The sequence below is a fragment of the Diadema antillarum genome, unplaced genomic scaffold (assembly GCF_040938485.1).
Source record: "Diadema antillarum isolate AM-2024a unplaced genomic scaffold, OU_Dant_1.0 seq00001884_RagTag, whole genome shotgun sequence".
Classification (NCBI taxonomy): Eukaryota; Metazoa; Echinodermata; class Echinoidea; order Diadematoida; family Diadematidae; genus Diadema; species Diadema antillarum.
The window spans coordinates 123,503-148,019 of record NW_027272552.1 but is presented as its reverse complement, the minus strand read 5'-3'; the positions used below and the strand labels follow the sequence as shown (position 1 = coordinate 148,019).

The following is a 24,517-nucleotide window of genomic DNA, read 5'->3' as shown; positions in this document are numbered from 1 at the left end:
ATGTATATGACCTCCTTGCTCGCGAAAATATCTGTATGCGGAAATTACAGCGTATACCAGTATTACATATTGAGAATCATTTTGTTTGCGTGTTTTCAAGTACTTGTATTTCCAAAAGAGTTTGCTGAGCTTGAGCTGCAGGTTTTTAACAACTATCAACTCAAATGACTCCCAACAAGGGAATCCCAGTATACATAATATATCCCACTTACACAAATGGGCAACAGGACAACTGACTCTTACTTTGATTGAGCAAGTGACCATTAATTCTACTTGCCTACGAGCAAGTTTTAGTTGTGGGTTAACGGTTTTCAGCACCCTGCTTCATTACAGCGTTAGCCTGACTAATTTTCTGCAAATCAGTCGCAATTGCTCAGGCCATGATACTTACGTCCCCTTCTTGCCTAGTCTCCTCCCCAGCCACATTCTCTTTATCTCCCTGCATGCAGCTTGACAGTGACTTCCGCACTCTCTTCACCGGCGATACCCCGATCTGCAGGTGAGAAATATGCACAAATTGAGAAGATATGACACTACACATCCTGATTTAGGCTCTTACAGGAGAAAACTCTTTAAACTAGAAAGCAAGTCTAGACTTAACTGAGCATTACATTATCAGAAAACATTCTTAGAAAATATACCAACATTATATATTAGAAAAGTACAATACACATGCAACATTAAGTCACGGACTCCCTGAAAATAAAATGGAAGAGTACCCGAAAAGGGAAATTCACTTACACATTCTAAATGACTTCAACATCTTTTATTTTACACATGATTATGCAACTGTTGTTGCAATCTAAAGTACGGTACAGTATATGATAGAGTGCCTTGTCCCAATACATTGTATCAAGTCTTGGTTAAAGTAGATACATGATTACAAATATCAAGCTTCCCAGGCTTTCATTATCAGGGTAAAACAGGATAACCCATACTTATTGTCAATAAAATGCAGATTACCTAATCCATCTAATTCATGTTGTGACACCATGAGGGACCTTCCTATATGGCAGGATCAAGGCAAAATGCTATGCATTAACCCTAATCAGGCTGGGCTTTTTTGGCTATGCTGATCTCGCCTATGGAACGCGCGATCGCGCCGAAAATCGGCACACGCGACGCCCGCAACGTATTCTATCAAAATATATGGTTGCTTTCTCCGAAAAATGTTTCTTATATTTTGTATTAATTAATTATTGTAATTTATGCATAAAATCAGTTTTGGGCTCTAAATCACTTATTAATGCTCCAATTAAGCTAATTTCTTTTTAAAAATGTTTCTTGTATCATTCTTCTGAGACATAGGATAAAAAAAAAATCTGTATTAAAATTAATTTCTTATGCATTTTTTTTCTTTGAATTTCTTATGTATTTCTTTGTTTTTTGACCTTTTGTTTTTGTTTGTTTTTTGGCCAAAATTTGTCACAGTCATTTTTCGAAGCATTATTATGCCAAAATGAATTAATTTCGGCCATCCTAAGTGAAGATATGAATTTTTATGTGAATTAATTGAAAAAACACAATTTGCATTGGATTTGTACACAAAATCACGTTTTGGAGCAATTTTGGGGTCGACAAAATTTTTTCGAACGGGCGTCGCGTCAAAACGGTACGCGCGGGCGCAACAATTTGGGTCTCAAAAGTTGCGTGATACTTGAAAGAAAAAAGTCATGAAACATCGCGGCGCGAGCTTATCGCATTGCGAAGATATTGTGCGAAACGTCGAGGGGGGGGTGGATTCCGCCCCCCCCCCAGCCTGATTAGGGTTAAGTGGGCTTTGATACTAATTGTAAATTCACAACTAGGTTAAATCCGCACACTATGGATTACTAAATGCTAACAAAAGATCTAGGCAAGTCAAGGTGAGTGCCAGGGCATGTAAAAAAGTTAGGTAGAGTTGATGGACCTGTTTCATAAAGCTGCTCATTAAGTTACACATGACTTTACAAACAAGTGGAATATGAAGTGCCAATAGGTGTGACCATATTTTTTTCCTTACGTTTTAACAAAGTACAACTGTATGTCAATATTTCATCTACATGGAGGCCAAAATGCACTTACAACTAAAAATGTGCGCTAAATTAATGTAAGAACAATCATTATCATCTGCAAATTTCAACTTTAGCTTTTGAAATTTTAGGCCCATTCACTCACTAGAGTTCATCAGGTTTGGGATAACACTGCAAAGCAATTTATTGAAACAATGAATTTTGGGGATGTGCAAACTGAACCACTGTGATAGGTATCAATCTGCTTTAACTGGTACTAGCTGTACTCACACTGACACAGCTACAATATCTATGAGAGTTGGGAGAAAAACAAAACAAAAAACAAACAAACAAACACACACAAAAAAAATGAGCAGACAAAAATACTGCAGCAAATTTTATCTGATGTATACACTGACCTCTGTGATAGCCAAGAGTAGTTGTTTGTTTGTTTTTTCTATCAGTGTCTATATCTTATACATTATTATGCCACTTTATGAGTCAATTTACCCACTATTTAAATGATCGACCGTAGAGGGCGCACTCACCTGTTCCACCACAACGCGTTTCTTGGCTCTCATCTCGTTCCTCCTCTGCCCCTCCCTCTCATCCCGCGCGATGATTTCCGAAATGTCCGCCAGCTGGTTGGGTGTGTGAGGCTGGAGGGTGCAATCATGGATAGCTGACTGATTTGACTTTTCTTTGATCAATTACTGTGTAACTGTAATCTCCAAAGAATGGAGAACAAGTGTTATTTCATCTTCATATAGAAGAATTTTAGCACTTTAACCTGACCTTTGGCCCTTGATCTTTGACACCATGAGCTCCAATTTCACAAGATAATCATTGTCAGGAAATATATCGTACATACGTACAAACAAAAAAAAGTAAATTTGGGCCTTTTCACTTGACCTTTGATTACATGGCCCAAACTCTCATTACAGAATATTGATCTGCTAATACATGTAGCTTATACACTAAGTATCACGAAATATACCTTCAGGCATTGCAGAGATATAGGGGGGAGTAGTGATATTTTACAAATTTGACCTTGAGCATGTGCACCAAAAGTTGATAGGCACAACTTCCTCCACTTATACTGTACATGAGAAAAGTCATTAGGATACCTCAAACGTTAGCTGATTATGGACTGATGGAAAGGTGAGACATAGATCGAAAGACAGGCAAAACCAAAACATAATGCCTTTGGTGACATTTCGTAGCGGACGCATAAAAATGGCTCCACAGAAAAATCTGAATGCACCCAAGCTTTAACTAATATCACTTTTAGACACAGGTTCTCAAGCATCATGTTATCCTTAAAGCCTGTTGCACACTAGATGATTAGACCGACAAAACAACCTTCACCCGTTGAGGACAGACTGATTTTGCTACAACACGCATTTCCCCTAGACACTTGCCCAAGTATACTCGGGACGTACTCATCCTCATCGGGTTAAGATCGGAAGTGTGACGTCAGCTTTGCTAGTTGCCAGTCGAGTGACTGGGTCTTCGTGCCAGTCGTAGAGATTTGTGAAACTTTCACAACCAGCCGTGGGCTTTCACCCAATCACGATACTATAGTAAAATGCAAGCGCATGCAATGTGCAATGTGTGCACGCCTATACTCTTTGATGTATTCACCGAAGTCAGAGCAATGAATGCTCCTAGTCTGATTGTATAGTATGGTATAGTGTGCGGTGTTGAGTTGCGCAACTGGTCGTATGCCCTAAGAGTCCAGCTGCGACCGGTCTGATTGTAAAGTAAACGGCAGGCTTTAGACCCATTGAAATCCCTACTTGAAATCTCTGCTTATGTATACACAATGCATGAATTATTACTTGAACCTCACCATTTTCTTCAGCGGTCCTCCCGCCTTCTCAATGGCAGCAAGGGCATCCTTGAAAGGCGTTGGTGTCCGAGGGGTGGAGTCCAGTAAGGCCCGTCGGATCCGTGGCGTTCGGAATGTGCTGCAATTTCAAGAGAATTTGGAAATAATTCACTCTTTGTACAGAGGGCAGACAAAGTAAAGAAAACTCTCTCCTTGTATATTCAATCCTGTGCTTAATAATCTATCACTTTCATTTAAAAATTCAGTTAGTTGGGAACAGGTGTGCCCAAAGAAAAAACTGCATCTAGTTAATGATCCAGTGAAGTGGTCAATGACAGAGGGGAGTCCTTTTCTGCTGGTAGGTAAATACAGTATATGTGCATAACTATGGTTTAAAACAAAAAGCAAGAAGGGGATAAGCTGTTCTTTATTCACCATCAGCTTATACCTCAATATACAGATGTTATGGGTGCACATCACGAGACTGTCAACCATAAATCATACACCCCATGAGCCGCACATCTGAGTTTGAAACTATAAGCAAACAAGGACCATGAAATTGACATATCAAGTGAAACATGTTGTAATGTTGACCTCCAGGGCTGTTTTTACCCAGTGTTGAACTCACAGGCCTTTAGTTGCCTAGTGTCAGACTCATGGGCTGTATGACTTGTAGGCGGTATGACTTGTGGACCTTTTTTTCACAGTCAATCTCATGGGCTGTTTGATTCATAGGTGTCAGTCTTGTGGCAGGACCCCGATGAATCAGGTTAAAAATTGAATGCATAGCATGCATATAAAATTCACACTAAGAAAGGCTTTTGTCTTGGTCTTTCACATGCATCCTTGATCATACAAACTCACTGCAACCTGTACTCTCACTCAAAAATAGATGGTGATTTAAAGATAATAAAAAGTTTTGGTACCTCAACAGTTTCCCTGAATTTCCTTGTCTTAGTTTGTGTTTCAGGTTAAAGTACCTTTCATATAACTAACACTGTGAGACTCACTCGCCCCAAAGTGCTCTCATGTCTTAGTAATCATGCAATTAACTGCGACCAGCAGCCCCATACGCATAGCGTAATCGGGCTTCGCATTGTAGCATTCAGGATCATGACAGATTTAGTATCGCGGGTAAATGTCAACTTAAAATCCAAAAATTTCTTCAATTTGAAGACTTACCAATTAAGTTGAAGTATTGAAAACAGGCTTCGGGCAACGTTTGGTTCTGCCAATAGTCCCTTTCTGTTCGAATTGATGACTGAATGTGACTCGGTCGAGAGGACCTTGGGAGAGCTACTTACACTGAATACTACAGCCAGTGCATGCGAACACATCACATGCGCACAAATTTCAAATCCACGAACGGATAAGATGTTTGTGTGCGCATGCGCTGGCCGTAGTATTCAGTGTATGTAGCTCTCCCAAGGTCCTCTCCACCGAGTCACATTCAGTCATCAATTCGAACAGAAAGGGACTATTGGCAGAACCAAACATTGTCCGAAGCCTGTTTTCAATACTTCAAATTGAAGAAATTTTTGGATTTTAAGTTGACTTTTACCCGCGATACTAATTCTGTCACGATCCTGAATGATACAATGCGAAGCCCCATTACGCTATGCGTATGGGACTGCTGGTCGCAGTTAGCTATGCGTATGGGACTGCACACTGCTGGTAGCAGTCAGTGGTTTCGTACAATATTTATCGACGCGGTACCGCGACGGCTCTGGTACGAAACCATTATTGCATGATTACTAATGACATGAGAGCACTTTGGGGCGAGTGATTCTCACAGACAACGTACTTTAACCTGAAACACAAACTGAGACAACGAAATTCAGGGAAACTTTCGAGGTACCAAAACTTTAAATCATGTGTGGTTTCAGAGAAGCAGGTGAACCTACCCAGCCTGTGTTGTCATGGTAGTGGGCGTGGCATTGGGATGGTTTCCACCAATGGGAGTGGAGGTCAGCTGACAGGAGATAGAGATTGGTACCGGTGTGCTGACATTCAAGAACTGGAAGAATAAAAAGAAGAAGAGTACAGCATTAGCAAGACAGTGAAAACGCAGGCTTATGAATGACTTCAGTTAAAGGGATTGTATAATTTGGTTGAGATGTAACTTAATGTTTCTAATATTTTTTTTGGTGAAATAATGAGAAACCTCTTATGAAATATGAAAGAAAATGTAATTCGAAGTAAGATTCAATGTTTATCTGATGAATTATTTCATAAGTGGTTTCTTGGTATCTCACAAAATGAATCCTTATCTCCACCAATATTATACCATCCCTTTAAATGGCAAACTATAGGTCAAATATCGAACTCGGGGAGGTTCTTAGAACGAGTCAGAGTTGATCCGATAGATTTGAATTATGATTGGTTTAACATGGGCAATGAGGGCACGTTCATTGAGCGTGAACGAGCAACTTCGGGACCATCTGGTTTACAAGACCCGGTAGAATGGATAGACCATACAGTAGGAAGGACGGCCTGACTCAGATAAATCTGCAAATTCTTGTGACAAGTTGTGTACGGTTTTATGCGCAACGCACACGCAGCTGTAGGATCTTCACTGGAGATGAATGTTACTGATGAGATATGCTTTGGTGCATGTATTCCGTAGAGGGCAAGTCTGCTTACCAGGCAGGGGCTAGAGACGCGCTTTCTGAATGCACCCCACAAGGCAGCGAACACAGACCTAAAGCTTATTTATAGCCACAGTTGCATTGGCAAAAGTTTGTGTCATTCAAGATTGTGAAGTTTTCGTGATCTTTAGTCATCCATTAATTCACACTGGCATCCAAATGTTTCAATCTTCGAATTGAGAAGTTTGTGACACTAGTGCATGTGAGCAATTAGAAAGAAGAAAGGGTACACCGTCTGATGGCCAGTGACCATAAACGCAATGAACACCTGTGAATCACAATGGCCATGTGCTGCAGGACAGGAGGAATCGTCGGCAAATAGGTGGCAGACTGGTCAAGTGACAAGGACCTCAAAGTTTCAGTTTCTAGTAGTCACGTGGGAATAAGATCAAGAAGTTTGACAGGGATTGGGCAAATATCTATCCCTAGTTTGAGTGGGAAGTATAGCAAGAGTGGAAATGTTCATGTCACTGAAATTGTCATGCATTACCCACAACCAGAAACTAGTGCAAAAGTAAAAGCACGCAGATATTTTTGTTTGGCACATGTTCCCGTAGTTGATGTCTTGATCCCGCAGAATTAAACACACAAGAAACTCTTCTTACCCAGCCGAGCGTGAAAAATTAGTCAGAGGAAAACATCAATTTTTACAGTGTAGCGAAAAGTTTAACAGGAAGTTTGAAGTCACACTGGCAAAACTCAGAGATCTTAAAAGATTGTGATCTTAACCCTAACCAGGCCGGGCTTTTTTGGGTGTTCTGTGGCCGGGGAGGGGTTGATCACCCCCCCCCCCCCCCCCCCCCTTGGCTGTCGCTCGCGCAATCGCCATGAAAATTGGCACATACATTACCTGTGGCGTAGTCTACCAAACTATTAAAAAAAAATTGGAAATTTTCATCATAATGATTAATTATGTTAATATATGCATAAAATCATAGTTTTTGCTTTAAATCAGAAGTTAAAGCTCCTAGAATCCTAATTTTTGGTGATAACATTCTTTGTAGCATTCCTAACAATGTACATGAAAAAAAATCTGGTATCAAAATCAATTTCTTCTGTATTTTATTGTTTTATGAATTTCTTATGTATTTCTTTGTTTTATCGACCTTTTGTTTTATCATTTTTTTTCTCAAAATTTATGACAGAACCTATTTCAAGCATAATTATGCTAAATTTAATTAGTTTCAGCCTATGAAAGTGAAAATAATCATATCTTTATGAATAAGAAGAGAAAACTCCATTTGCATAGACTTTATACACAAAATCACGTTTTTGAGCCATTTTTGGTCTGACAGGCATGTATGAAAGGTCGCGCAGCGACGTAACGGTATGCGCGATTTTCGCGAAAATGGTGTCAAAAGATGCGCAAGACTTGAAAGTAAAAAGTCAGCGAACGGCGCGGTCAAAAAATTTCGTGCGGTGGAGTAGTCGCGAAAAATGTCAAGGGGGGGGGGGTGATTCAACCCCCCCCCCCCCCCCCCCGGCCTTTTTAGGGTTAAAACTTCTCAATTTTTTTTTTTTTTTTTTTTTTTTTTTGGGGGGGGGGGGGGGGGGGGGCAGGGTGTAACTGCGGCCCTTGTCTCACCTGTGAGGGGGAGAAGGGGAGCATCTTGATGGGTGTCCCCTGGGGCGTGCTGTTGCCCCCCACCAGGGACCTGGTGGGGGTCTCGAGCGCCGAACCGAGGGAGCTATTCAAGGAGATGTCGAACGACGTTGAGCTCTGGTTACTGTTACGCTGCAGAATTCACAAAGGTTAAAAGAAGGATAGGGTTAAAATTAACAGGGACATGATGCTATGTCACATACTAAGAAAATAAAATATATTCAATGTTCTTGTGAACAATGAAACAGACCGAGCAAATTAAGGAATGTCAAAACTTTCACATACTTTTGCTGAAGAGTATATACATGTAAAATGTAATAGTCTCTGTCATCTATTGAAATTAGATAAGGTGGTGATAAAATCATGTCCTCTTCATTTGTTTCCCACAAACCTTTGATAAATGGTACTGCCTCTATTTTAGTTCACCTTTCTCTTTTTTCTCTTTTTTTTTTTTTTTTGGAGAGGGGGGAGGGGACACACAGTTTTGAAAGGTGATAATCACTTTGCAGTGGCAACATTGTTTGTGGAATAGTGATATTATCCCATTGAGGACAGTTTGATTTTGCTACAATATGCATTTCCAATAAACGCTTGCCCAAGTATACTTGGGACTCGTCCTCAATGATTTAAGCCATATGATATCCAAACAAAGGGAAAAAAATGAATAAATTAACCCTCATTTTATTTTCGTGCAATACTTTTAAAATGTCTGCTCTTCCGTTTGAGTTGTATACCTTTCCTGGCTTGATAAGACCTTGCACCTCGAATTTCAGTGAAAATCACTTGTTTGGATTAATTTTCAGATGATTCAGATTTTGTCCAAATTCTAGCCATCTTACCCCAAATATAAAGCCACCATGGCATGTCAAAGGACAGGTAATCCCATTTGTTACAGTGCTTTGGCTGCCACGTTTTTTTGCTCCCCTATTAAAACATTTGATAATTTTGAGATACAAGATTTTACAGGTGGTCACTATAGACAGGTGGCCACTAAGGCAGGTTTGACTGTACACGTGTACACTTCACAGGCAGAGCAGTGTTTCCCTATTATGTCATCTCCATCCAAACTGTGATTCACCACGCCTCCTATTGATACCTGTTTGCGTCTGGCCCTCCGGAGGATGGTAGGCGGGGTGCTAAACTTGGAGGTGACTGGAGAGGTGATGGGGATGAGTGCCCCGGACGTCTCTCGGGACATCTCCGTCAGAGCCTGGCTGTCGAAGCGGTAACCTAGAACGGCAGAGAGGGAAATATTTTCACAGGATCATAAACTTTGCAACTAGCAGAAAAGGGAAGGTTTGAAACAGACTCGGGAGAATCAATGTCTGATCAGGATTATTGAAGGAAAAATGGAAAGGTTGTAACAGGATAATATTTTGCAGCAACATTTCCTAGGCACATTATTTCAACCCTAACACTGGAAGAGGGGTTGTAGAAATAGGGCATTTCTCATCATATATTTGTACAAAGTAGAAACTACTTGTAAGTTTGTCAAAGGAGAGAAGCATCATGTATGGCTGATCTTTTAGGTCATCATGGAAAATTTTGGTCTTTGCCTGGTAAGAATTGGTAAGCATTGAGAATATGATTGATCTGGGGGACTTCATAGCCAACTAAAGAGGCATTGATGGCGCCATGGCCATCGATGGCTGTCAATGAATTAGATCCCTGGAAATGGGTGGTTTATTTCCTAGTCTTGAGGGTAGAGAATAGATAAGATCCAACAAATCATTTGTAATCACCAGATGAAACATTTCTGCTTATCCACATGTGTCTACCCATCTTCACTTTAACCTATAGATGCACAAGTTTTGAGTTGAAATGTGATACCAGAACTACACATGGGACTGTGCATCACAAAACCCGACAAACACTTATGCATAAGTTTGGGATCATAAAATGAATGGGAAAGCATGTCTTCAGCAGTTTTTCTACGTCCTTCTTTTTTTAGAATAGTGAGATCTGGTATGTTTTAGAGGCCCCTTTTCATTTCTTGAAAATCCCTTGCACACTCCTCACTTTCAACTCCAATACATGTAACTTCTGAAAGGATAATGCTACTGCTTTGAAAGTTGCCATTCTAAAACCATGGACAGAATGTGTATATGGAGCATGCTCAAATTCAGCTTAATCACATAATCCCTTTATTGTTGTTGCTCCAGTGGTTTATATCCTGTTTTTGGGTCCCATTCATTGCACAGCTAGCATGGTTGTCTAAAGATTAAGCGCTTGAATAGACCCTGTACTTCAGAGCCCCTTTTCTCTGTTCACAATTTTCCAGAGTGTGTGCTTTCTTTCCAGTATTTAGATAGGTTCAGAGGAGAGTTCATTTGAATTGAATTAAACATCATTTGAAAGCTTAGAGTCTGCTCTTCCAGAATCTGCCCTTAACTAAAAATCCATATCTGGCAAATTTATGTTGGTTTTGTGATGAAGGGTCACATGCATTGTATAAAAAGTCCTTACCTGTGGATCCCTTGGAGGTCATGTGAGTGAATTTGATTGGGGTACTGGAGTTGACCCCGAGGGCCATGTCAAAGTTTGTGATGCCGGTAGTCTTGCCATCCAGGTCAAAGACTTGGTTAACTTCAACCAGATCAGTGAAATCACTGCAAACAACAAAGTTGAAAACACAATTGCATGTACAGATAAACAAAATAAACATATTTGATGTCAGCTCTTGAAAACTCTCAAATTAACTTGTTTGTCAAAAAAGAAGAAGATACATTTGTACCACCATATTATGTTCTCGGTTCATGTTTCCAATTTCAAGTTCAACTTCATTTCCTAAGACGGTCTAATAGTACAGTGCACTCCTGTGAAGACACATTTCGAATGAAATTCCACATGAAACAAAGTAAAGAATTCAGGTCACAACATTATCCACTCAGTCTTTATGCATTTTTATTCTTTATTTGTACAGTTATAACCTCATTTCGATATAACAAAAGAAAATTGCCAGTCCCGGGGACTTCTTTATTATGGGAGTCCACTGCAGTTGGATACTGCAAGACTTTTATTCATTTTATGCCATGAATACAAATTAGTCTTTAATAATCATTTCATGTCAAAATGGGATATGTCTGGTGAAGGCTTGGGCACAGGTTAAAGTGAAACCTCTGAGGATATGACACTGTAATGAAACTGTAATTAGCCAAGTCAACAATTTTTTATCAAGGTCCCATTTTGTGGAATACTAATACCAAAAGAACTGAAAACCTACAAATCATTACAGCAGTTCAGAAACAATTTTAGACACACTTTCCGTATGTAATAGCAACATGGTTTTGTATATTCTGCCAGTATTTTACTCTCTTCTTTTTCCTTCTTCATCCTGCTTTGATTGTGCACCATTTGTGTTCTATATATTTTGTATCTATATATTGTAAGTTGAGAAAGTCTTGTATTTACTTTGGGGCCTATTCCCAACAAGCCTGAAAGGCTTTAATTGGTCCCCCACAATGAATATGTTTATACTATGACTTGAAATGTAATGATTGTTGTTTTTAATGTGGAAATAAATGAAATGAAATGAAATAATGCTTGGAAGGAATCTGCTCAAGGCTTCTGCATGCCTCTAGGCAATGATTATCAAATAGGAAGAGGGAGGTGGATACTAATGTGCACTAGATTGTTTAGTAGACTGAAAAGGGGAGGGGGGAATACATTTAAATAGAATTGTGTTCTCACTGAAATGGCGATATCTCGCCCTCGTTGTCCATAATGAACCACTTCGATGGGCTCTCCTGGATCGTTGCTTTGACCTTCGACGAACTCGCCTGGCCCCCATCCTGTCCCGCCGAGTCGCAGCCCATTGGGTAGAGTGTGCGGACGACTCTTTGACCTTGCCCCCGCATTTTCAGGACATCTATTGGAGGGGGAAAAATATGGATCAAGACATGATGAGAAACTAAAAGACTTGAGGTGCGTTTATAAGATTTTTTTTTTTTTACCTGGCCAGAAACAGTGTTTTGAAACACTGTTTCTGGCCAAAAAGTGTTTCTAGCAAGAAAAAAAAAAATCTTATAAACACTAGCCATAACTTGAAACAGTGTTCAGAAACACTGTTTTGAAAAGCACAAAATTGTGCATTTCAAAAAAGTGTTTCTGTAGAAACAGTGTTTTAAAAATCTTAAAAACGTGACCGTGATCTCAAATACTATTTAAATACCGTCACAATGCCTTGCGCGTGCCCTGTTTTACCTTTTGCATGAGGAAGAAACTGTGCAGATTGAGTTGCACAGTGGCACAGTCCCATAGAGCCCCGACACGCTCAGGAGAAAAATCTTATACGCAGTTCTGACAAAACAGTGTTTCAAAACAGTGTTTCAAAACTGTGATTCACAGCACGCAAAATCTTATAAACGCAGCCTAAGTTTATATACTGGATAATATGCTGCTCCCATGAAATATCTGAAAGCTATTTGACAGAGCCAAACAAAAAAATTCTCCCCACAAATATAACCCAAACCCTAGCTACTCCTAATCCTCACATCAAACTAAACCTAAAACCCTATCACAACTGATCACCCTAAGTCCTTGTTGTTTCAGTCATGATTACAATGTGGATAGCCTTCCTCAAAGCCAAGTGTTCTGCTTTTATAGTGTTCTCACCAAGCACAACCACTGAACTCACCTCGAATAGAATTGGCATTCATGAAGTCACTGTCTGGGGTGTACATCTTTGAGGAGCTTCCCGATGACTGGGAAGAAAAGAAGGATAATGAAAAAAACAAAAACAAGAATCAAAAGTAACTTTTAAAGGGATGGTTTAGCATTGGTCGAGATGAGGATTGGGCTTTTGACTTTCTGCGAGACATGACAACACATATAATTATTACAAAGCATACAATTCTATGATAAATTCAAAGTTCATTTGATGGAAATCAGTTTTGGAATGGCCGAGACATCCTTTAACAAAGTAAAACAAAGCGATCACAATAAAAGCTGGATCCCACCTTTATTAGGATGGCTCTGTTTTGGATATCTCAGCCATTTCAAAACCAATTTTCATCAAATAAACATTCACGCCCTCTTGGAATTACATGCTCATTCACATTAAATGTGCGAGAGGTTCCTCATTTTCTCATTAAAAAAAAATGTTAGAAACTTAAAGCTAGGTCTTAAACAACTCTAGGGAGACAAAGTTGAGAAAATTGCACCTGAACCTTCAACCCTCTGAATAATATCTTTCTTTCACTGTGAAGTTTCCTCCAATACCAACAGATTAATCCACCCGACATTGCTTTTATTCTTAACCTGTTGGGGAAGAGTCCCAAGTACACTCAGGCAGGCAGGTATCTATGGGAAATGCATGCTGTAGCAAAATCAGTTATCTGTTGTGGTACTTTAATTGCTTCACCAATGGGCACACGTTGGTATGTCTGGCAAGGATTATGCTAGCCTATGAAAGTGGCTTCCTAATCCCCCTAATCCCTTTTGTGTCACCCTGGCCTTCCTGTAGGACTGAGGAAGAGCCATTGTTGATCCTGAAAAGGCTGTCTAGCTTTCATTAAGGTCAAGTTTGGGGGATCAATAAAAAAGCTAATGAAAAGGCTTTAGTCAGGCATAGCTTAACCCAGTGAGGATATTAAAGTCTGGAGTATACTCGAACAAGTGTCTATGGGAAATACACCTTGTAGCAAATTCAGTCTGTCCTCAATTGGTTCAAGCTACATTGCCCTAGCTGGCACATTGCTCTGAACTTATCCACTGTATCAGGCGAAATTTAAACAAACATCCAGCAATATTGTGTAAAAATCATAACGTAGATTCTAAACCAGCATATAACCTATCAGTGTGTGGAATGGTGAAAAGTTTAAATTCAGACGAACTACAGTGCACTCCCGTTATAACGAAATGCTCGGGACCGGCAGTTTTCTTTCGTTATAACGAAATTTCGTTATAACCGAACAAATACAATATATAACGAAAACAAGGAACCACTGTATTATATTATATTATGTTTGCTGAATACTCATCATACACTGGGAAGCTATGTGAAATGTGATGGGATAACTGTATTACAATAATAAACGCAAGTTCCCCTCAGAAACTGTGCGTGACACAAGGAGCGAACACACGGTGGTGTGAAGCGTTCACCTATGCAGAGACGCTATAAATGCTTGTTCTGCTACGTATTTTTGAAAGCATTTCGCATTTCGTTATAACGGAGCACATTTCTTTTGTTTTTCTTTGTCTGTAGCGCTCGGAAAAGACTTCGTTATAACGGAAATTTCGCTATAACCGTGTTCGTTATAAGCGAATTTTGTACCATAGACTTTAATGGTGATAATTTTGGGACCAGAAGATTTACTTCGTTATAACGAAATTTCGTTATAACCGTGTTCGTTGTAACGGGAGTGCACTGTATTATTATACAGGCATCACTTACCAAACTCTCATTCAAATGTGTAAAGACAGGGGCCTTGTTGGGTGTGTACGGATTACACGTCTCCACTTTCCGCTTCATTGTGGAGTTCCAGTGGTTCTTAATTGCATTATCCGTCCTGTCAAAATAAAACAAAAACAAAAACGAATGAGGATAATAAACATGAAGACAGTTTGGGTCCACGTTCACCAAATGAGAGAGAATGCTCACAGCTTTTGAACCTGCTACCTGTAGAGTTACAAGGGCACAAAGGCACTTGGTAGGGCTGCCAACATTTACACACCAAACTCTGGGAGGCTCCTACAATGTAGGAGCTATCACAGCGACACATTTTGAGTATCATGCATTACAATTTTTTTTTTCTTCACAAATCAGGGCAGTTTTCTCATACCTCTCATTAGGACAATCGGGTTGTAAAGATACATACTGTACAATGTATATCTTAATCTTTTAACCCATTGAGGACGAGTCCCGAGTATACTCGGGCAGGTATCTATGGGAAATGCGTGTTGTAGCAAAATCAAACCGTCCTCAACGGGTTAATAGTGAGTTGCCTCAAAAATGTCAACCTAGTAAATACATAAATAAACACAGGATTCATAGGGCTGACAAGGCATATTCCTGTTCTTTTCTGCAAAGGAGCAGCAGTTTCCATCAGAGTATCTTTGGCCTCTATTAGAAAGGTTTTAAATCATGCAAAAGAGTTTGGCATTTCCATATAAACAAACCTGAAAACCCATTATCAAAACAGGGACGATTTTTTTTTTTCTGAAATCTAGCATGGGTGGATATAAATATTTTTTTTCCTTCTTTATTAATAGGGCAATTTTGAATTTCTCTTTGTTTTTTTGTTTTGTTTTGTTTTGTTTGTTTGTTTGTTTTTTTTCCTGGGGGGGGGGGGGGGGGTGGCAGGGTGATTATATTCATTCTCCCTCAACAATATGTTATTACAACAACTGAGCAACCGACGATGTGAACTCTCAGTATAACAGAGTCATACAAATTGTAGGAATAGGAATCCGTGAAATCACTTCATGGTAATATCAAACATTTGCTGTACATATTAAGACGTCAAACAATATATTAAAACCAAAGCAAGTTTGTACATTTCGAGGCAAGGAAACTTACCTTACCAAAAGTTTGCTATAGATGTGCTTTTAAACCACTGAGTACGAGTCCCGAGTATTCTCTGGCACGGGTGATTGGGAAATGCCTGTTATACAGTAGGAATGTCAGTCCGTCTTCAATGGGTTAACAAGTCATATCGCAATGTACACTGCAAACTCTTAATATAATAACCATACCTGCCCGGTAGTAGCTTGGCAATCTCAGCCCATCTGTTTCCAAGTTTCTTGTGAGCCTCGTAGATAACTCGGTCTTCCTCCTGCGTCCATGCTGATTTCTTGATGTCTGGATTGAGGTGGTTATGCCACCTGCCAACCAAAATGGAAAACAAAAATATATGAGAATTTCTAAAACAAACAAACCTACATGTAACACTAATAATAAAAATCTATACATGACAAATAAAGCATTGTTTACATAAACATTGATAAACATTTGAAAATTGAGCAAAACAAGACAATAGCAATCAAGATATGGCTGAAGAAGAAGACAGTACAGAATCTCCTAAAATTTGCAACATACATGTACAGTACTGTACATGTGGTTCAAGCAACAGCTATCATAAAATGTACATGCACATCAAAGCAGTTGGGTGGAATGTGTGCTTTCATAATTCCACAAAGATTTGCTGGAGATACATAATTTTTATCAAATTTTTCTATGGCCTTGTAGTTTCTTCGTTGGTTGGTTGGTTTCATTTTTTGGTAACGGGGTAGCAATGAATCCCATCGACATGAAGTCAAATACTACACTTAGTAAATTTCAATCACCGATATTCCTTATTTGTTTTTGATGCTCAATATTTAGTGAAAGCAGATGCCTACCTGCATGTCTGCATGTACAGAAAATAAAATAGCACTTATTCAGAACATATAAGAAGTATGTGTCCACTATTAATGCAACAAAACAATTCAACATGTGCACAATATTGAAATCAAATAAAATCAAGAACATAAGAGATTCAAACTCTGCATAAAGATGAGGCTTTTGAAAAGGGAGAGGAAGCAATGTAAAATATATAACAGTATGTTAATAAACTGTGTTGAGTAAAATGTGTTATCATAATTGGTAAAAAGGAGAAAAGAATACTCAAAACTCATGTCAGGGTAACTGAGTAAATGATATCATCCTAAGCTTATTCCATATTAAAGTAGGATAAATTGAAGTAGTCACAGAAATTTTGAATGTATGTGCTTTTGGGAAAAGGTACATGTATGTGCAAAGATTTCACCATATTCCGCAATATACATAAAGTAACATATTATCATACTAGGCATAATATATCTATATACCTGTATCAATTTTCAGTCGGATTACTGAGGTACTGAAAGGGGGCTTTGCTTTGTTTCACTTTTGTGTTTATAGCTTTGTGTGTGCATGTGGAGCTAATTCTTACAGGTTTTATTATGATATGCACGAGTTCAATTTTCAGTTAAACCTGAGGTTGATGTTGCCATTCATTGTGCTTGTTTGTTCATTACTACTGAAAAACACGATATACAGTTGAACCTCTCTTATCCGGCCTCCCTTTATCCGGATCCCTCTATTATACGGACGCAATCTCGCCGTGATTTTTAAAAAAATAATTACGGGAAGAAAGGGGATTCCCAACTCCTTGAGAACTCCTACACAAACACACATGAATTACATATTCTTGATACATTTCTTAATAATTATTTAGGTAAATCATCCCAAGAATTTATAAAAGAAAATTATTTCATTCTTGCAAACACGAACCTCTATTTTGGGGTCTGTTACTGAGTGTAACAATGAAAAGGTTGCAGCATACACATTAGTACATGTGGTACTACAATGGGCTATACATCAGTACATATTGTGTATGTACACGATGTATAAAGCATTGAGTCTCCCGTATCCGGCTAAATCCCTTATCCGGATGATCCCCGGTCCCGACTTGTCCGGATACGAGAGGTTCAACTGTACAGTATATTCATGACTTGAAAATTTTGCAAATTGGAGCCAATGACCTTTTGGGCGGCACAAAATTTTCAAGAATTGCCACTGGCATCCAATGCACATTGTGTCGGCAAGAACTTTCGCATGCATTTTGTAATTTCGCTAATGCTGGCACTCGCAAAATTCACGAAATTCAAATGTCAGATATGAACATTCCTTAATCTACAGCATATAGTCTTGGATTCTATCATGGACTTTCTCGTCTGACCCACCGTTCCCTACATTGCTTGCCCGTCCTGCCCACGAGGTATTTACTGATGAGTGACCAGCGCTTCGGTCCGTACTGCTGGACCAGGTCCACCACCTTCTCATCCTCCTGTGGGTCCGAATCGCGAGGGCGCAATTCGAAACAGAAACAACAAGGCGTAACGTAGCATGCAAGAACGAGGTAGAACATGGGTTGTTACGTTAATAAATTGGATAAATGCAAGGAATCAACTCAAGAACTGCTAAATAATACAGAACTGATAGAACAGTGATACGAACCAATCAACACAAAGAAGAACACACCTTTACATCTTTTTTTATTCTTCTTTAGAAAAAAAAAAAAAAACCAAATAAACAAAACATAGGAACTGGAAGTAGTTAAATGTATGCTCAAAGTCGTCCATTTCTATTATGGTACAATGTACTGTCAACAGAAAATGTGCCACAAAACCTTTAGCTCCAACTTCCACACGGTGGCCAAGGAACGAGTGTATGATGTTTGGAGTTACAACAAATATTTTCCCTGCTTTGTGCATTTGGAAAGTGGTTTACACTTTGAAAAGACAAAAAGTGACAATATCCTTCAATTCAAACATCTTTTAAAGCAGTGAATTTTAACGGCAGTTTCTGTAACAAGTGGATAAGTCTGTTTCTATATTTTTAGCTCCGGCCATCTTTGCATTGCACTGGAGTGGTATTAAATGTTCATACCACTCTAGCAAGAAAACATGTGGACTAGTAGCATCCATCAATTATGGATTATTAAAAATGTAGAGAAGCACAAATCTAAAATCGAAATTATGACAACCAACCAGTGTGAGCACATGGATGGAAGGATGCATATCATTTCAAATATAAGCAACAAAAAACACACAAAAAGAAGCAAATTCGATAAAGAGTCAACAAAACATTGACTACTGCCAATCATGAGCAGAAGACACCTCACTTTTCCAGTGTATGGTGAAAACAAACCAAATATAACACTTTAAATAATACACAACATGAACCAGAAACAAAACAAAGTGACATATCACTGATTCTTTGCAAGGGCTAACATCTAAACTGTATCTCAGAGAAAACACATGTACTGTCTCATTGACAAAAACACTGATTTATAATACATAACGTAAACCAACAAACAAAACAATCACAGTCAAGGAAAGTCATTAAACATGTCGACTCTCAACAACTGTGAGTGAACAGAACGATGGGATCGAGAGGAGACACCTCACCTTTCTCTACACTGTTTCCCTATCCTACCAGGTATGTGCTGACTGATTATCGACCACTTCTTGCTGCCTAGCTCCGTCACTAGCTCCCTAATTAAGAGGTCCTCCTGATATGGTGAGAAACTAGTTACCAGTCTTCATTCTATCCTCAAATCTACATGTGCACTAGTTAATAGTATGCAGGGATCATACTGTGTACTAAAATGTAGTGTTTGCGATATCACTGGACAAAAGCCAGATGCAGTTTCCAATTTAATGTTTGACTCTGTATACTAATCAAAGTGTCCCCTTTTTAACCCTAAAAAGACTGGGCTATTTTGGTAGCTCGAAAGACTGGGGGGGGGGGGGGGGGGGCCTAAAGGGCCCCCCCTTAAGATCTCGGCCGTGGATCGCGCGATCGCCGCGGAAATTTGCACAATGGTAGTGTGCGATGTAATCTACAAGGTCGTATATTTAAATTTTCCAAAATAGTCTTCTTTTATTTTATTTTGATTAATTATGCTAATTTATGCGAGAAATCAGACTTTTTATCTAAATCAGTAAATAAAGCTCCAAGAGTGCTCATTTTTGGTCTAGATATTCTTTGTAGCATTCTTAGCAAATGTATTTGAAAAAATTCAGTATCAAAATTAATTTCTTATTTATTTTATTGTTTTATGAATTTCTTATGTATTTCCTTGTTTTTTCGACCTTTTATTTTTGTTGTTTTTTCAGCAAAATTTGTGGCAGACCCTTTTTGAAGCATAATACTACTAAAACAAATTGATTTTAGCCATTGAGAGTAAAAATAAGCATATTTATATGAACCATGTGATAAAACTCAATTTGTATTGACTTTGTACACAAAATCACATTTTGGAGCCATTTTCGGTCTCACGTGCATGTACAAAAAGTTATGTAACTTCAGAACCGTACCCCCGGGTGTCACAAATTTGGTGTCAAAATGTGCGGGAAACTCGAAAGAAAAAAGTCATAGAGCATCGCGGCGAGAGCATTGCATGTTGCTGAGTAATCGCGCGAAATGTCGAGGGGGGGGGGGCCTTTTAGGCCCCCCCCCCCAGTCTTTTTAGGGTTAAACAAACAATTCCAACATGTCATAAATTTTGGCATGACACAAAAAACCTTTTTTTCCCCCTGTAAAAGGATGTTTGGCACAAAGTTTAGTATCTTGCTGTGACATGCAAAAACTCTCATAGACCACCTGGATCAATTCAAAAAATTGTTATGTATACAGGTGTAAATATGAGTATCTATCCAGCTACCTATCTTTCTACAAGTGTTAATCTAAAATGTACATTGCAACTACCTCTCTCTCTCTCACATGGTAGGATAGACTGTTCAAGATGTGTCATAAACAGTCTAAAGATAAGCTGGAATCATACCAAGTGGCCCTTTTACCCTTAATTTCAAAACTGTGTCTTAAATTGTGCTAAGATTTGGTGCAATATAAGTTTCAAGCCCTTGCAATCGAGCCATTTGTCACATTCCAGTTCAAAATCATTTGATATGACACTGGTCATGCTAACAACAACAAAAGCAGCATGCTCCCATCACAAATACTGGTATCTGTTCTCACCCTGTGTCCGCTAAATCTATTTTTCACCTTCAACATTAACTGCAGGCACATGTGATGGAAATTGTAGCAAATTCCCTCCCTACATTGTACCTTCTATGTTTGAACATTTGAGCATTTGCTTTAAAAAAAAAAAAACTACATTAAAGCAGATGTTGCAATGTCAGCTTGTGTTTGGAAAATGGACATAATTTAAAATAAACGATTGCAAAGGACACGATGTAAAGTGTATAAAGAATTATGTGTCCAGAAAAAGGAGAGCCTGTAAAATGTACGTACAACAGCAACAAAATAAAGTTTTGTGTTTGTTGGACCTGTATATTGATATATTTAAAAAAAATGCATTGTCTAAACAGATTTGAACATTGATGTTGGTATTTTGTCTTAAATTTCATACCAAAACATAAAAACCCAAACAGTTCATACCTCAGTTGTCCAAGGTCCCTTGACCAGGTCTGGATTTAAGACCTTCTGCCACCGATGGTAACACTGCAACTCTGATCGGTTGGGGAAGAAAGACGCAATGCCCTTCCAGTCCATAGTACCATGCAGCTCAATGACTTGCCTCAACTGGTCGTCCTATGAATATGAGGCACCGTCAAACGTGAATTATGTGCGCATATTTTAGTTGAAGACATTTATACAGTATTACAGGGATCAGGAGACCTGTATGAAAGCAATCTGTTGCATAGGTCACCTTAACTTCAGTAAATGAAAAAAAAAAATGTTTGTTTATTGGTGTCAAATGGAACAGCTAAGACGCTAGAAAAAAAAATCATAAATTCCACATAGAGAAATCAATTTCTATTATTAAACATTAAGACATCAGCTCAATTCAGTTGATACTCAGAATAAAGTAATATTGTATTACAGACCATCACAGACTAATACAAATGGACTGCAGGCAAAATTAAGCTGCAGACACTTAAACTACGGATATTTTGTGATCTAAGAACAACTGTAACAGTTTGTAAAGTGATGTGTACATGTACTGTGTGCTGTGTGTCTGCTGCAGAGAGGTGTGTGATTATCATGTGGCAGCTGCATTGTGAATGAAATGAGATGTCAAGTTAATATGGCACACAGTCGTGTAAAAAAAAAAAAAAAAAAAAAAAAATGCTCTGATTAACGCTACCAGAGTAAGCCAATGGTACTGTAATTGATGTTTTCAGGGAAGCCCACTACAAAATAGGAAGACATAATAGCTCCAGAGATATGTGGGAGGGGTACTACAATTTACTGGAACCCTTCCCTGCTCCTCTTACTCACCTCATCCTTGGTCCATCTTGATCGGCTGATCTCCTTCCTGGATGAGCAAAACGATGAGGACATCGAGGAGTCGCTCATCTCCTGGTCGGTGTAGTCTTCGCCATCGCTGGCGCTGTCTGTCTCCTCGTACTCACTGGTAAAGAAGCACAAACCAGACAAAAAAGGAAGCACATTTAGTAGAGAGAAAGTGAAGAAAAACTCCCTGTCTAGCCATGGAAGTGATGCTCAGATGCAAAATACAATGTACAATTGTAGATTACTGTATACGCTATAATTTTCGCGTACATAAATTTTCGCCAATTGCCGCTGTCACACATTTTCGCGAGTGGTTAAATTCGCGATTGGGGGACCAGAGAAAATATGAAGTGGCAACGATAGTGTGAATTTTCAACTTACTAGGAAATAAGAATGACACTAGTTATACACTGCATGAAAAAGACTTGCCAAACTCTGCGAACTAGTAAGATAGAATTCAACATTTTTGAAGTGGTCAAGTCCATCGCGCTGGATTTCTGACGAGTGGTCCCCTTGCGATAATGGATTGGCTCTCTACAGTATTCGTAAGTAGACGTGGACGTGCGTAAACAAGCTTAGCCAGTATGGTCTGTTCGGTAAGCCGTGACATGGTGTACTACACTGTAGTACTGAAATGTTCGTATCATCAAGGCAAGGGATTCATTTTGGAAGGTAATATTTTCGCGTGTTGTTAATTTCGCGAATAGCTCCCGACTCGCGAAATTCGCGAAAATAAAACCCCCGCGAAATATATAGCGTATACAGTAATAGGAAGGCGAGGGGACAGTCAATGAATTAATGAATTGAATGATACATGCACATCACTGTATTCTTGATGACAATGAGACATACTCATTCTCTGATTTTTTTTTTCCTTGATAAAAGGACAGAGCAGTGATTCCAAATAGTAGGGCCTACATGCTACATTGCTAGGTTAAGGTACGCAACCACCACGCCGCATCTTGGGAAAGAAGTACTGTACATCTGTAATGTCATGAAGCAGACCACGGAGCTACAGACACTTAGTATACATCGTACATGGATGGAAAGAAAACAAACTTTACTTTGAAGTTTGACATTGGTTCTCTGAATTAGAATCAATCTGCCTTCTTCTTCTTCTTCTTCTTCTTCTTCTTCTTCTGTAGAACTTCTAGATCTCTCTTTGAAGATTCATATTTGAAGATCAGTGCATTACTTTATGTCTTTAAGACAAGGAGAGATTCTGCTGTTTCAATGTTGTAGAATTCTGCACAACTGGCAGAACTTATGTCGAGGCATTATTGCCACCATGTGTGCCAAAGAAAAAAAGAAAAACTTTGATCACAGGTAGCCAATGCTGAGCCTATTTTTTAGGTTACCGGACAGTACCTAGTAGTGCCACAAACGTCAAGCGCAAGCTACAGCATTGTTGTTAATAGTGCTAATTGATAAAGGAATTTAAGAACATGTTGTAACATCTCCACAACTTACTTACATTACAAGCAAGGGCCAAAGGCACAGTGTGTAAATGTTTCATTCCAGCCCTGTTTAGTGCAGTGCGTGTGTTGCATGTTGTTAGCCACTAGTAGAAACTCGTACTATATGAGTCTCATAGATCTACAATATTATGCACCAGAATCGGAAATGTAGAAATTTTACGTGCCTACTACGTACAAATCATACATGACTGATCAGGATTCCACGTCTACCGGTATTCTCGCTCGATCTCGATCGGAATTATAGCCTGTTCTATCGGCAATTGTGCACTGCACAATTCATGAATTGCCAAACCATCAGCCGACTTACCTATTTGTTTTACGGGAAAACATGTCGAAAACTCATGTAAAGCTTGCGCGGCATATGTAGAGTACTCTCTCGAGCTTTAGTGTCGACATCTAGATCGTCTTTTTGTCAAAGCGACGCCACTAAATTTGTCTCTCAACTATGACGTGAAGTCGAACAGAAGGCGTTCCTGGACAGTCAAGTTTCCTGCATTCATTGTATGGCGTCCCCCTTTATTGTTTAGGCGGCTGCTGAATGAATGAGTGCACATAAACACGTAGGGCGCCTCCAGCCAGCCAAGGGCTTCAACCTCTATGTCATGACATTTTGCGTGCAAAGTCTATGGCGATCCCGGAAGGAACGAAATGAATGAGTCGAATTTGCGCGCGGTGAGTAATGATTGCACGCTCAGTGACTGAAAGCAGAGTGCTGATTGGACAATTATGACGCAAGGGAAGGACCTAGTCTTTTCGCAGACATTAGTGATATATTCCTTTATTACGCTCGACGCACACCACTATTTTTCCATACTGAACCAAGAAGCCCAAGTATTTTGGAAATTACTGAAATAACTATTTGAGGGACAGTCTTTCTACAGAATCGGCATGTATTGTGCTAGTAGACAGCAATGCAAAAAGATTGTATTTTGCACACAAGATGCGCAGCCCATGGGCCTCTGTGCCCCATTAGGCTACGTTCACATAGAAGTATACTATTGGGTATTCGGGCTCGTTTTTCGAGGGCACGCGAATAGCCTTATGCCTGCTTTGAGGCGTCGGTGTACATTATAGTAAGGCTGCGTTCACATAGAAGTATTCGGTATTCGGTATTCGCTATTCGCTATTCGCTATTCGGTATTCGGGCACCGAATACACCGCCACCCGCACCGTCAACTCA

At 39.3% G+C, this 24,517-nt stretch overlaps 1 protein-coding gene across 1 annotated transcript in view; it reads right to left on the bottom strand.

Moving 5' to 3' along the window:
• Positions 1–23,799, bottom strand: part of LOC139712977 (myb-related protein A-like) — a 28,506-nt gene extending 4,707 nt beyond the window's left edge. The window contains exons 1-15 of the mRNA XM_071624757.1: positions 23,645–23,799; positions 21,845–21,977; positions 21,002–21,154; positions 17,779–17,882; positions 15,769–15,897; positions 14,468–14,582; positions 12,710–12,776; positions 11,764–11,941; positions 10,540–10,682; positions 9,170–9,303; positions 8,056–8,205; positions 5,727–5,839; positions 3,844–3,961; positions 2,540–2,650; positions 392–493 (exon numbers count right to left, since the gene is read on the bottom strand). Coding sequence (XP_071480858.1) covers positions 392–493; positions 2,540–2,650; positions 3,844–3,961; positions 5,727–5,839; positions 8,056–8,205; positions 9,170–9,303; positions 10,540–10,682; positions 11,764–11,941; positions 12,710–12,776; positions 14,468–14,582; positions 15,769–15,897; positions 17,779–17,882; positions 21,002–21,154; positions 21,845–21,977; positions 23,645–23,667 — 1,773 coding nt within the window. The 5' untranslated portion in view covers positions 23,668–23,799. The remainder of the gene's footprint in view (positions 1–391; positions 494–2,539; positions 2,651–3,843; positions 3,962–5,726; positions 5,840–8,055; positions 8,206–9,169; positions 9,304–10,539; positions 10,683–11,763; positions 11,942–12,709; positions 12,777–14,467; positions 14,583–15,768; positions 15,898–17,778; positions 17,883–21,001; positions 21,155–21,844; positions 21,978–23,644) is intronic.
• Positions 23,800–24,517: the final 718 nt, after the last annotated feature.